Source organism: Passer domesticus, chromosome 1 (assembly GCF_036417665.1).
Source record: "Passer domesticus isolate bPasDom1 chromosome 1, bPasDom1.hap1, whole genome shotgun sequence".
In the NCBI taxonomy this organism is placed as follows: domain Eukaryota; kingdom Metazoa; phylum Chordata; class Aves; order Passeriformes; family Passeridae; genus Passer; species Passer domesticus.
The window spans coordinates 35,106,316-35,120,634 of record NC_087474.1 but is presented as its reverse complement, the minus strand read 5'-3'; the positions used below and the strand labels follow the sequence as shown (position 1 = coordinate 35,120,634).

Sequence of the window (14,319 nt, the reverse complement as noted above, 5' to 3'; positions counted from 1 at the left end):
CTGAATATGAGGGAGAACTTCCTTACTGTGCAAGTGACCGTGCCTTGGAGCAGACTGCCCAGAGGAGATGTGGAGTCCCCTTTGCTGGAGGTCCTCAAAAGCCATCAGGACACAATCCAGAGTAATGTGCCCTAGGGGACCCTGCTTGAGCAAGGGGCTTGGGCCAGTGGTCTTCCAACCTCAGCCATTCTGTGAAGCTCTCAAACAGCAGAATGACACTGTAAAGTGCCAGTGAAAAAGGTTTTGACTCTTAAGTTAAGTTTAGATTTTGATCTTAACCATCACTTAAAAGCACCGGGGTTCTGCAACCTGTTATCCAGCCTTCCCGTTTCCTTTTGCCTGTCCCTACAGCGCTCTCTCACAATGTCCTTTCTGTTCAAAGCAGGGTGCTCCGGCTGAACGCCCCGAAGCTGCGGCTCCCCTCGGGCGGGCAGCAGCGGCGGGGCCTCGCTAACGCTGTTGTTTGTTTGCCAGGCGAGGCGGGCGAGGCGGCGCCGCCGGGGCCGGCCCAGGCCCAGCAGCACAGCCCGGCCCCCGCAGGTAGGCCCGGGCGGCGCCCGCCCGCACCGCCACTGTCCCTCCACCGAGCGCCGCTGTTGTGCCGGGAGAGAGCTCGGCTCTCCGCGTGCCTGCGCGCCCTCACCGCTCGCTGTGTCTCCGTGTGTGTGTCTGTGTGTCTGTCTCTGTGTACGTGTGTGTGTGAGTGTGTCTCTGTGTGCGTCTGTGTGCGTGTCTGTATGTGTGTCTGTGTGTGTACATGTGCAAATGTGTCTGTGTGTGCACGTGTGTGTGTGTCTGTGAGTGTGTCTCTATGTGTGTGCATGTGTTTGTGTCCATCTGTGTGTGTGTCTGTATGTGTCTGTGTGTGCCTGTCTGTGTGTGTCTGTGTGTTTCTGCCTGCATCTGCATGTGCGTATGTATGTTTGTGTATGTGACTGCTTGTGTCTGTGTGTCTGTGTCTCTTCACGGGCATCAGCCATGCGTCAGCATGTCTGTGCTGCAAACCTCTGTGCTCTTGCCCTTTGTAGCTCATTTCCCACTCTTTCACGGGGCCAGTTCCACCATCATTGTCCCTTTTAGCTGCATTAGTTCCCTCTTGTTATATTTGGGGCAGGTATTTTGGGCCAAACATCTACTGTCGTGCCCTAGACTAACAGGGAGCCAACCTGCCTTGGCTGAAATAAAAAGTATATGGATTTGTGTGATGAGGTGGTTTGAATGAATTTTGAAAGTGCTGGAAGCCTTTGTTCCAATTGCACTGTAGGAGAAGAAGGGAAACTAATTTATCTGAAAAGTTTTATAAAACTCATCTCATTCCTTTTGCAAATTTTAATACCCTACATCCTCACTATGGCAAATACAGAACAGATGAGCAGATCTGAATGGTTTTGAATTATATATGGTGCCATACTTCTGTTCTTCTTGGTATCTTTTTCCTTGCTCTTCTTATAACTATTCTTTTCCTCTGTAGGGATCAAACAGAATGAGCCATGAGTTTTGTATGTCTTTTTTGCATGTTCCTCTGATTTTTCATGTGTTTTATCGGGGACCACCAGTGTTCTTGGTTATATCCCCCATAACTTAACTCAAACTTAGTAAGACCTGAAGCTCACTTTCCTTTCATTGTAAGTCTTCTCCTCCTTGCCATCACCTTTTACTTTATTATACAGCCAAATTATAAATCACATTACATTTAAATTATCATTCTTTGCAAGAATCAGAGGTCTCCACAATACCAACAGGTTGGTCCCATTTTCCATTGCCCCATCTGTGTTTTCCAAATAGTTTTGAGGCAGAGCATTTCTCACCCTGGGTTCAGTCCCAGTATCATTAGCAACAGACAAGCAGTGAGCCACTTAGAAGCCAGCCCATGGAGATAACATTGATCCTTTTTGCCTCAGAAATATTTCAGAAATATTTTTAGTGTGTGAAATATCCTGTGCATCATTACTGTGAACTATTTATGCATTTCAGAATGCATATATATATGTATGTATTCTATATATATATATATATATGTATGTATATTATATATATGTGTGTGTATGTGTGTGTATATATATGTATGGTTTAGGGGTTTTTTTGAGACATCCTACACAGTAATGTATTTTGACTACTGCATACGTCAGGGATCCTTACATATTTGTTCTGTGTGCTTCATAAGCATGTATTTTTTATTTCCATTTTTATGGGGTTTCTTCAGCCTGTTTTATATAGGACCTTCTGGTGTATGCTTAGATGGTCAGAGATTAGATTTCTCCAATGTTTTTTAAGGAGCCATAATGGATTTGTCTGATGCTGACAGAATGAGCAGGCGAAAATGAGAGTTTTGATTCAGTAGTGTTCTCAGGTTGCTGATTAAGCTGCTAAAGAAGGACACAAGTTTAGTATTAACTGCACTTTATTACAATCTTTATGCATTTTGATTCTACATGAAGTGCAAGACTTCTTTTTTCTTTTTCCTTTTTTTTTTTTTGAGGAATAATACAAAATTAGAAACTCTGTCCCATTACCTTCTTGTCAAGCTATTGACAGAGCAGAATGTACCACGCTGCACATTAAGAAAGATGTAAAATCAGTAAGACGCAGAACAGTGAAGGTACAAATGACATTTGTGTCATTGTCCCAAGATCCCAAAATCTGTGTGTTAGTCTACAGTGTTGTTTCCAAAGTTATATGAGGGTTGTTAATGCCTCAGTGCACACGTGGTACATCTGAAGGACTTCAGATGGTGGTCACTTGGTTAAGTGTTGTTGCAGCATCTTCCTTAAGAGTTGGACTCGATGATCCTTGTGGGTCCCCTCCAAGTCAGAATATTCTGTGATTCATTATACTTTCTCATATTTCTGTGTTGGGAAAAATCATAAATGTATTTTTTCTTTTTTCTTTTTTTGTGACATTAAGGAAAACACATACGATTGTTGTGACCTGTCTTTCAGCTCTCTTATTTACAGTTGTAAAAACAATGACTCCTCTGGAAATTAGAAAAGCCTATCACAATCCAAGGATCCTACTTTATGAGTTGCAGCACATTGTAATTATTCATAAGTGTGCTGTTCTTTCTCTCTTAATTCTCAGTTATATCCCCAAATAATCCATATCATGGCACTGTTCATAGGGTTGGATGCAGAATAAAAAAATAGTGTTTCCTAATGATAATTTCCCCAGATTTGCTTATTCATGCAGAAGGATCAGGTGCATCCTAACCTTTCTTCTTACTTGGGTATCAAACATACAGATACAATATTTTTGTCACTTCTAGTTTACTGTATCTCTATGTTAGTTTAACTAAACCCTGTATTACTCTTATTTTTTATTTTCTCTGTATTATTTATAGGCCATCAGAACCAGATTGTTCAAAGCTCTTGGTGTTACTTGAGCAAATTCCCTTTTAGGACACTTGTATTATTCTGTCCACAAAATCTTGTTTGGTTATGCTAGTGGTTGCATATTCTGTTCCTCTGAACTGTGAGCCATCTTTTGAAGTGTAGCTGTTTGCAGTGGCCATGAGGACACTTCTCTGTCTTTTCAATTTCTTACTATATTTTTGACATTTTTTTCTTTAGAGCTGAAAGAGAATATAGAAAAAAATATTCCCACATCATTTTTTCCATTGTTTTACCAAGCTGTATTATTTCATGTGTGTGGGTTCCTCAGATATATTTAAAGTGTTCTTCTCTCAATATTATCTGTGAATTTTTATCTGCTTATTTGCAGGTGAATTGTGTTAAGTCCAGGTCATACAGTGAAGACTATGTGAAATATACAAATTGCTCATTGTTTAACTTTTTTTGTTTGTTTTTTTAATCTTCACCCTATAGGGAACATATCTTCTTATTACTAGGATGGTAAAGAGAGACTATTTAATCTGATATATACCTAACAAATATTTTTCTGTTGCACTTTACTCTGTCCACCAAATCCTTTTCCTTTTTTTTTTTTTTTTTACGTTTAGCATTTATATTGGCTGCTCTTGCTTAGCTGTGTGAACTGCTTTTATAAAAGCTTTATTTGGTAAAATATGTGATTCCATCTGTTCCAAAACTATTTTTAAGTTTACCTACTTCAAAAGCACACTTCCATTTGCCACTATGAAATGCATAAAAAGTCGTTTTTCTTACATAAAGGCAACTGTAAGGATGACAATGTTGCCAAGTGACACGATTTTATCCTAAAAGTAGAAATTTTCTAAAAATTTCCTTGCAACCAAATTATTTCTGGTGTTTTACATGCAGTGTTTTCTCCTTTTTAATCTCCAGAATTACTTACAGTGTACATGATTAATGCATATCCCATTTTTCTATAAAATGGGAAGGCAAAAGTTAAGCGAAATCTACAAGAACCTCAGTCTCATGCACTTTTAAGGAAGCTCCTCTGACTAGGTGGTAGGTAGTAAGTGTCTGGAGGAGGACTGTGAAGAAACAGAAAAATCCAGTTGAATGAAGTTGGTGGGAAGTAAAGAATATGTAAAGAAAAAAGTTAGAATAAGAAGTTGCAGAAGAGGCAGTGTGGAAGGATCTGAAGAAGAGATGGTGGCAGACAGGAAGGTCCACAGAAGCAGGGCATAAAATGTAGGAGGGTTATGGGGGAGGTGAGCAGAATAAAGCAACAGAGAATGAAGGACAAGATGGGAAGCAATTTATATGAGTTTTCTTCTAGAAAATGTTCAGCATATTAAACCCAGATCCTTTCTTGGGTTTTGTCATTTAAGGTCTGTTTATTCACATGTAATGTTTTGTTCTTTGCTAGTTCAGTCTTTTTGCATTTAACAGTCTCCTCTCTTTATTTACAGATAAATAAATCTGTATTTATTGCCTTAAGAAAATGTGAATGATTTAATTGTAGAGGATCATACTTAATGCTATAGATGGTAAAACGAAAGCACAAAAGAAAGGAAAAAGGAGAACATAAACCCTTTAATCAGAATAGCCATCAAATAAGAGACAGGGGACATTTTTGAGCATTAGCTTTATGTGCTATTTAATGTTTTTCCAGAATGGAAAACTCTACTATTTCATGGAGTCATTCTAGCTTGACTTCATCATACACATGATAAAAAGATTTTTTTAAACTAGCGTCCGTCCTAAGGCAACATTTTTGTAGTGAAAGTTAATAAAAACTGACATACTGGATTTTTTTTCCTCCTGGAACTAATGAAAACAAAGTTTTGATTTAAACATTTGAAAACACTTTGTAAGCCTCAACTAGAAGAAAACTAGTCTTATCAGAGGCTGCCTGATGCATACACTGCCATGGTGAACCAGCCCAGGCTTCTCCCTAGCTGTCTTCACTATGATAGTGGACAATGCTGAATTCATTTCAAAAGCTTCATGAAATGACAAAAGGTAACTATTCAGTAGACTTACCAAAGTGTCTGTTAGGTGGAAATGGCCTTAAAATTTGAAGCATGAGAGATTATGTGCTTGTCCAAACTCAAGTTACTTTTTTTTCCTGCTTAAAGTCTAAATATTCTGATCTAGATCTTCAGTGTCCAACCCACTTTTGGAATCTGAAATTCTTGTTGTTAGCATTCTTTGCCAAGTTTTATAGTTGGAAAAAACAATTTCCATTGTAGTGTTGATGACATCAGATTTTTTTATTATTATTATGAGATGGTACTTTGCTCATTTTGCCACACAGGGCATGAAGTTCCTCAGTTTGTGGGTGTTGCGTGTATATATATATATATATATATAAGTGTGTGTGTATACACACACATCATTTAGCATATATATAGACATAGGTGTGTACTTGATTGTGTGTGTTTGTGTATATATCTATATATACACAAAGATTTTTTTGTTCTTCTCTCATACAGAAGTTAAGTTCCATGTGAGAACAGTCCTTCAATCTCTCAGTGCATGCTGACACACTTCAACATTTCATTCTTTGTTGGGCTGTCTGTGACTCTCCGTCGATGTCAGTTGAGACAAGGAAGTATTTGTGGGAAAAAGGAAATGCCCATTGATTAACTGTTTTGTTTTTTTTAAACTTGCTTTACAGGCCAAAGTTCAAAAAACGTCAGTTCATCTCCAAGCATAGAGAGCTTGTCTGGAGGACGTGAATTTACAGGATCTCCACCTTTGTCTGCATCAAAAAAGGATTCCTTTTTCAGCACCATCTCCCGCTCACGTTCCCAAAGCAAAACTATGAGCAGAAAAGAGTCGGTGGGTTCTTTTAACTTTTGAACTGTTTTAATGTCACACTTAACCTACTCATTAAAGACACTCATTTCTTACATACATTGAGCACTTGCACTTGGAAATGTTTCCCTAAGCACGCATTAGTGGCCAAAGGAGAAATAAGCTATTTCAACATTTTGTGTTGAGTGACGTCTCCATTATGGCTTCCATCCCATTATCCTGCCTGAAATGAAACTGTGCAAGTGCCTGTTGCCTCTGAGAAAGACGAGAGAAGTCCTGTAAGATTTTTTGCTTTTTTAGACTTTTACTGTAGTCCTGAAGTTAATAAACAGTTCAGTGGGAAGCTTGAATGCTCAGCAGATCCAAACATGTCCATCTGTTGTCCCTGAAATTCCTTAATACATCAGAGGTTTCCCAGTGTCTGTAGCATCTGTAGTCTGCAGTCACAGTTCTATTTCTTGTGCAGCTCTGACCTTCTATTTGGTCACAAGAAGCTAGTATTTAAACAGATTGTTTTCATCCAAGAAAATCATCTCTTTTCATGGGTATGTTCCAAAGAAATTCTCATCCCATCCAAGATATTTTAGGAGTACTACTTTGATAAACTAGGTATGCCATGGCACATGAGGATTCTTGTTTATTCTCTATACACATTTCCCTTTGTGTCTCTGCTGGCTAGGAAACAGTTACATAGTAGATGTAATAAGTTGTAATTTTTTTGTAAGTTGAAGGCACAGTGGTTTTCTCCATTCTTTTTTTTTTCAGAAATGTAGGCTCATATAACTGCCTATTGATTTCAATATGTAGGAATTGTAATAGCCAAATTTCTGTTACAGCATTCTTCAGGTATTCAGAACTAACACTGCACAGAAACTTCATCTGCAATTCTCAGTGGTTTTTACTCTAAACAGCAGAATCTTTATTAATAGTCACATCATGTTTTCAGTTTGATATTCAAAACGTTCTAATGAAATGCACAACTTTGTGCAACTTTGTTCAGTTTTTGTTCACTGAATGAGAGTGTTTAATTCTTGTTCCAAATGTTTTACTGTTGTCTAAAGAAAAGCTGTGTTTTGTGGTTAGTCAACAAGAAGCTATAATTTTGGTTTGTGACCATTTAAAACATGTTGAATTTAATTTAAAGATAAAACAACAATTTAATTTCTTTCTGCTTGTCCTCATGAGTTGAAGAAAAATAAATACAGCAGTATTGAACTTCACTTTTTATGTGGCTTTACAAGATCTAAATACAGCTTTCATTTGCAACTTTTATCCAGGCCAGAACTTGGGGGTTTTGCACCAGTAGAGTTGAAGAATAATTCCTCCATAGTCCTCTAATAGGAGACAGGAGAATTTGCCATTATATATTCATACTCAATTAAAATCCATTTATTATTAACATGTTTTTCAGGTAAATAATATCCCAAATTTGGGGTATTATATTAATGCTTCCATGAAGAATTTTGGATAAAGATTTATGCATTATATCAGATGTGTTGTCCTTATGATAATTTTTAGTGGTTTGGTTATCATGATGAATCAGGGCATAAATTTTCAAAATAATTCTTTAAACTGTGATCTGTAATTTATATTTTAGCATTTTATGATTAAACAGCTAGAAAAGGTTTTAGCTATCAAAATCCGTCTTTGGGTTCAGTTCTTGATTAACCCTTAATATAGGCAAACGGAATGTGTAGCAGATCCAAGAGAAAAAGGTTTGTTTAAATCTTTTTTCTGTTGCACAAGAGAATGTTGTTTTTTGTTTTCCTGTAAATTTCATGGTACTTCATTTCCCACATAGAGCAGAAGAGCGCAAAAAGTTCTTTCTGAGGTCCCAAAGTAGTTGCATCAGTAGTCTTGAGTTGAACAATTGCTTCATTTACAGCTGTTTTCTGGAAGCAGAAGGCTTGAAAGTATAATGGATCCACATTGTTTTATTTATCAAACTGAGCTGGTTTATATTTTTAATCTTATAATTATACAGATTATGTTGTTAAGTATTAGGGAAATTACCTTTGTTGGAACATTGCCATGCACCAATTTCTTTATAAAAAGATGTTTTTAAAATCATTTATTCTTGGTGTGGCAGATGAAAGAGAATCCATTTTCTTTTCATCCTAGTATCTCTAATAAAAGCTCTTTCCAAGCAAAGTGGAAATTGAATACATACATAAAAATATATCCTTTAACATGCAGTTAAAATAAGTGATTTTCACAGACCAGAGGGCATTGCTGTAATAGTATCATGGGATGGGCAGGAATGTCATTGTCACAGATTGCACCTGGAATGCTGTGTCCAGCGCTGGGCTCCCCAGTACAAGAGAGATGTGGGCATACTGGAGGAAGTCCAGGAAAGGGCCAGAAAGGTGATGAAGGAACTGGAGCATCTCTCCTGTGAGGAAAGGCTGAGAGAGCTGGGATGATGAGCCTAGAAAAGAGAAGGCTCAGAGGGGATCTCTCCAGTGTGTGTCAGTATCTGGAGGGAGGGTATAAAGAGAACAGAGACAGGCTCTTTTCAGTGGTGCCCAGTGACAGGACCAGAGGCAATGGGCACCAGCTGCAACACAAGAGGCTCTGTCTGATCATCAAGGAAACTTTTTTTTTTGCTCTTGAGAGCAGCTGAGCACTGGCATAGGTTGCCCAGGCAGATTGTGAGTTGTGCTTGGAGATATTCAGAAGCCATCTGGACACTAATCCTAGGCAGCCAGCTGCGCTTGGTGGCCCTTCTTGAGCGTGGGTCAGGCAAGATGAGCTTCTGAGATCCCTTTCAACCTCAGCCATTCTAGGATTCTGTGAGAGCATAAACTCTCACAGAGGAATGTGGCATGTCTAAATTCTTTCTTTCCTAAAGCAAATCCAACAAGTTGGGTTTTATCTGTGAGAGTTGCAATCAAAATTTATACTTAACTTGTTTCATTGCCTCCAGGACTAAAATGTGTCCATTTCTCATACTAATGCCTTCTAAAGGATAGTAACATTTGGGTTCTATTTATTCTTCTACGTATTTATTTCCCCTCAGATGCAAAGATCAGTGGAGTGACTTATTTCTCTTACCAGAAACAGATGTCCCCCTGTTTGAAATGAAATGAATCTACAGCCTCAGGGCTGAATGCACAATATCAGTTCATGTTTTGGCAGCCCATGGCATGCTGATGTTTTTGACATTACTGTTGAGTGGCACAAAGCTGTATGTTAATGTGAGGTCCACCAAAAGGATTTGTAAGCCTGTTTTGTGCCCAGTGTTGAGAGGTTCCCTGCTCCTTTGTATCCTTTGTGGCTTTCTGACAGGAATAACTTAAGCAGCAGTTTCTGGAGCTGTCTTCCCATAAACAAATACAGGAATTTTTAATCTGTAATGCATTCTAGTGCCCACTATCTTCTGAATGGCTCAGTCTCACTGGAATAAAATCCTACAAAATTTCCTCTCCCAGCCTGCTTACTGCCCTCTGCTTTTCGGTGGAGTTGTGAAAAAGGGTGAATTTGTGGTCCATTTATTTCTCATTGTGTTTCATTTATGACTCCAGAAATCATTAAAGAAAGTCTACCCCTCTCTTTAGCAAATAGCAAAGCTGCATAGACGTTGATTCTGGCAAATATGGAGGGCTGATCCCAGTTTCTGGCAGAATATTCTGTAAATTGCTTTCAGACATAGGGATGTGCCAGAGAGGAGATTTCTGAGTCAAACGATATCAACATTTTAAAAACTTTCTTTAAAAAGAAAAAAAAATTAGGAAAATGTGGATTTGACTGAAAATAAAGTTTTGATTCGGAAAAACTTTGTGTTTTAATAGGTCAATTTCTACATAACAGGTTTCATCTTAAGAAAAATCAAATTATCCATTTGGAAAATACATTAGTTACAAAGTTCCCAAGAGGGAAACATTTCTAAGGAAAATCTGGAGCAGTTTATTTTCTTCACTAAAATAATTTACAAATATGGTCCGTCAGAATCCTTATTTCTTCACAAAAATATCCTGAACAGAAGTGTCATGCATTATGCTGGTTCTGATAGCACAGACTTTTTAATTAAATCAAATTTGACAACATATGCTATTGTCCCCACCAGCGTGTATAAACAACTGTTCATGTCTGTGATTTATGTAGCTAGTCTGACTGGTTTGAAGTTAGTTATGGGTACCCCTACAGGTTAGAAAATTAATGTATGCCATTATTTTCAATTAAATAGGCATCTGCTGTAGTGATTTAAGAGTTTAAGCATACAAACTTGTCAGTTCTGCTCAAGTGGAAGTGGTATATGGAAACCAACAAGATAATAAGATAAATACTAGACAACCACACAAAGAAAACCATGTACGTAAAAATGCCTTTGAAGAAGAATATGCCTTTTGTGCATGGTACACATCTTGGAGATGGTTTTTATTACCATATATCTCTTCCCTGATTGTTACTTTTTAAATTTCTTTGGAATGTTTTAAGCAAAATACTTGTCAGTTTAGACTTACAATGCCAAACATTTATTTGGAAGAACAAATGCTATGATGAAATGTCCTTTTTTCGTTAAGCATCATAAAATGTGCCCAGAATAAGTTAGTTTGTCTGTGTACATCAGCCAATTCTTGATCAGTATATTGGATTTGTTAGGCCTGAAGTTAAAGACATGTTGATTATTCTCAATGCCATCAAGTTTAAAATACTATAATGCCTTAATGTTTAACTGTAGTTTATACTGGAGGACATATGTCTTCCTTATTCTGATGTGACAGGCCAATTCAGACACACACACAAAAAAAGGCAATTTATTTAATATTCCAGTGCCTGTCTAATTTTAGGGTTTGATGAAAACAATATTAAATTTCAGATGCTGACAGGTCACATGAACAGAGTTCATAGAAAAACCTCGGAGATATTTTGGAACTATGGTTCTTTTCTTGGTTGCCTTCTTCTGGCTTACATGACATGCTGTAACTCAAATGAAAGAGCTGAAAACAGTAGAGTAAAAAATAAGTTGCCTTTTATAGTTTCTATTAGAAATACTTTCAAGTTTCTTATAATTTAGTAAAGCAACAGCTGTATGCATGAGTAGCAGCTTTGAATCCTAGAGCTCCTTATCTCTTTTGGAGTGATTCATTTCAGGGAAAAGAAACTGTACTGTGATAAAAACAGGAAGTTAATTGCTTAGGAAAAAAAAAATTAATAAAAAACCCAGGAGGCTCTGCAGTGCTTTTTCTGTCATATTATGAGCAATAAACACGTATAGAGAACAGACCTGTGGGGCCATTTGGAATATTTTTTAAATGTCAGTGTAAACTTATCTTTCTCTGGTACAAAAGATACATGTCGGTGAATAATACTTTCCAGAAACTTCTGCAGAGAAGCAGAATGATACCACTTGAAAAAAGGCAGTAAGAACATTAAAAATTATTGGGCAGCCCTTTGTAACTGTCAGAAAGAATTTAAAAATTACCAAAATCATGAATGGGTGAGACCATCAGCAATGCTGACAAAAGGATCAAAGTGACTGAGGACACAAGAAGTGTGACACTTCACAGCAATCATGCTATCAGCAGAGGTACAGAACTTGCTCTGTCCATCCTCTTTCCATACATTAATCATGAATGTTTCAGCATCCCAGTGGCAAAGAAAAACATATCAGAGGGCCTGTGTTGGTAGCTTGAGCTGCCCCATTTTCCTTTTCAGTGGGAATTTCATCTATTCATCCTGCTTTTTCAATATAGCAGCATGAAATTACTGTCCATTTCTGTGTAGAGCTGAGAGACCTGCACTGAAATCTCAACAAAAACATGGATGTGGATGAGACACATGCCTCTAAACCAGGCTGTTGTTTTATTTGGGTGTTTTTTGGGCGGAAAGGGTTTCTGTGTTTGGAAGATTTTTTTCCCCACTGGAATAGGTTGTGGCTACTATGCACTTAATAACTTGATTCTTTATTTTTGTCTGTGTTTTGTTAAATCAAACAATTCCCTATAAAAACAACAAGATTGCACTTCTGTTATTTTAACAGTGTGGTATAAATGGTGTGTATTTATATGCAAAATCACTATAATTAAGTTTTGCCTTCCTTAAATTCTGAAAAATTAGAGATTCTAAAACCCTTAAATAAATAATCCTCCTCTGGTTTACATCCTCAGTCATGTTGGGAATCATAGCAAAGATCAGATACATCCGGCCTGACCAGAGGGGGATTTAGTGAAACTATTTTGCAACTGATGCTTTTAAAAAATCTAAATGAGTATGAGTTTAACAAAGGGTGTGCTTTGGAAGGCCTTCAGAAAGGACTGTTTATGTTGAACTGTGTGTATTAAAAAGTTTATTCAGGCAGTAAAATCAAGCAGCATAATTATGTAAGTACATAACACCTAATCAACTCTTTCAGTAAGGTTCAAGTAAATATGTTAGTGTTTCTCTGCTCTCATTTCTCTTACATTTGCCACAGTGGACTTATGCAGTCTTAAAGGCCAGCAATGTGTGTAACAGATGGGCAGAAAGTCCCTCAGATGTCATAGTGAAATGTAATGGAAAATATGGGATTCTCATTTGCCTGTGTGTTTATTTATAACTATTTCTAAAATGCTTACAGCCATACCATCTAAATTGATGTATCCGTTTTATTATTTATTAAGAAATTTTCCAATATTCTTCAATCAACAATCTCAACAGCAGCACTGAGACAAGGTTTTTATCAGCAATTCTGTTCAAAGGGATAATTTCTAGTACCCTGCAGCTCTTTCTCTTCTTATCTATTCCCTTACCAAGTGGAATACTACCTATTCTTACATACTCAGCTGTTCAGTGCCTACCCATCCACAGTGAGTTATGCCCAGCTTTTTGCGTTTCCCTGGATCTTGCAGATTTTTATGGGTTTCATTTTTAAACTGTCTCTTGGCAGTCCCACAGCGCAGTGCCAGCAGGTGGACTTGTGCAGGCAGCAGGTAGATAAGTTTCCCATGTCTTGTGTCTGCTTGCAGAAGAGATTTCTTTCTATCCCTGCTTTCTTTGTCTCCAGGCAGGAGCTTTCTCCATCAGTTGTATTTATCCTTCCCCATCTTCCTGCCTAGGAAAAATTGTCTGACCACAGAAGCAGAATATTTTAAAGAGGAAAATGTACCCAGGTTAAATGAAAACAAGTCCTTCCCATGCTCCAGTACTACAGTTGCTGGTTTCCAGCTCTGAACAGTGAGACTGCTGCCTCTAGAACTTGTTCCAATAATAGGTTCAACAGTGGGAGCCACTTTGGAAAATTCCCAAGCCCATGGTCCTCTGCCACTAACATCTCCAGGCAAGGCGAGATGTAAGCTGGCAAATTGACTTTGAACTGTTCAAGATGGAAATTCAACAGCAGGACCTGGTGATTAGAAGCTGTTAGCTAGAGTTTCAGCTATTTTCAGGACTTTAATTGAAATTAAATATATCTGTCAGATTGTAGGGAGATTGTCTGAGGCACACCCTTTCATTTTCTTTCAATTTCTATATTTTTAGCTTTTTTTTGAGACAATAAATCAAATAAATTGATAATCATACATCAATGCAATAAAATAGCTATTTTGCCTCAAGTTCACCAATCTTAGTAGACTTTCTAAATAAATATGGATTGTAAATAAATACTGTCTATTTGTAAAGAATAATGAATAAACATGTAAACTCCTAAAACTAGGGGGCAAGGAAGAGGATAGTTATTCCACTTTGGAAGAAGAGAAATAATTGACCACAAATTCTTGTTTCTTATATCTCAAGAAAGCTACAGATACATAATGCAGTAAAATAATATTTTTTCTTGCATTTTGAAAGTGTGGGTCTCCTCAACAAATGCTAACTCTAGAATGCTAGAAATTTGGATGTTGGAAGAGACTTCCTGGGTTATTGGTTATACAGAGTCCGAGCTGCAGCCCCTTTCAGTTTTGTTGGGGCTTGATCTCTATTTTGAAGGGGAACGTTAAGTACAGAAATTCTTATTCTTTTATTCCTTCATTATAATTTCTTGCTTCTGTTTATGTGTGCATAGCTTGGAGAAGTTTCATGAGATGCCATCCCTTACTGTGTTGTTATAGAGAGCATACACAGGAAATAAGGATTGTACTAATGCCCAAAAATATGTGCCTTTGCAGGTGAATGCCTGCTAGCATTTTAATTTATTGCCAAATTTGTCTTGGTCTCATTCTACTTGAACATTTTTATCTGTATTGTAAAATTCCTTTAT

At 37.5% G+C, this 14,319-nt stretch overlaps 1 protein-coding gene across 9 annotated transcripts in view; it reads left to right on the top strand.

Annotated features, from left to right (window-relative positions):
* The window catches only part of TBC1D5 (TBC1 domain family member 5), a 311,934-nt gene that overhangs the window by 264,194 nt on the left and 33,421 nt on the right, over positions 1-14,319 (top strand). For 7 of the 9 annotated variants that reach the window (XM_064413950.1, XM_064413895.1, XM_064413904.1 and 4 more), the window contains 2 exons: positions 475-540; positions 6,004-6,167. In XM_064413950.1, the coding sequence (XP_064270020.1) occupies positions 475-540; positions 6,004-6,167 (230 nt within the window). The remainder of the gene's footprint in view (positions 1-474; positions 541-6,003; positions 6,168-14,319) is intronic. The other 2 variants (XM_064413964.1, XM_064413959.1) reach the window with 1 other exon arrangement.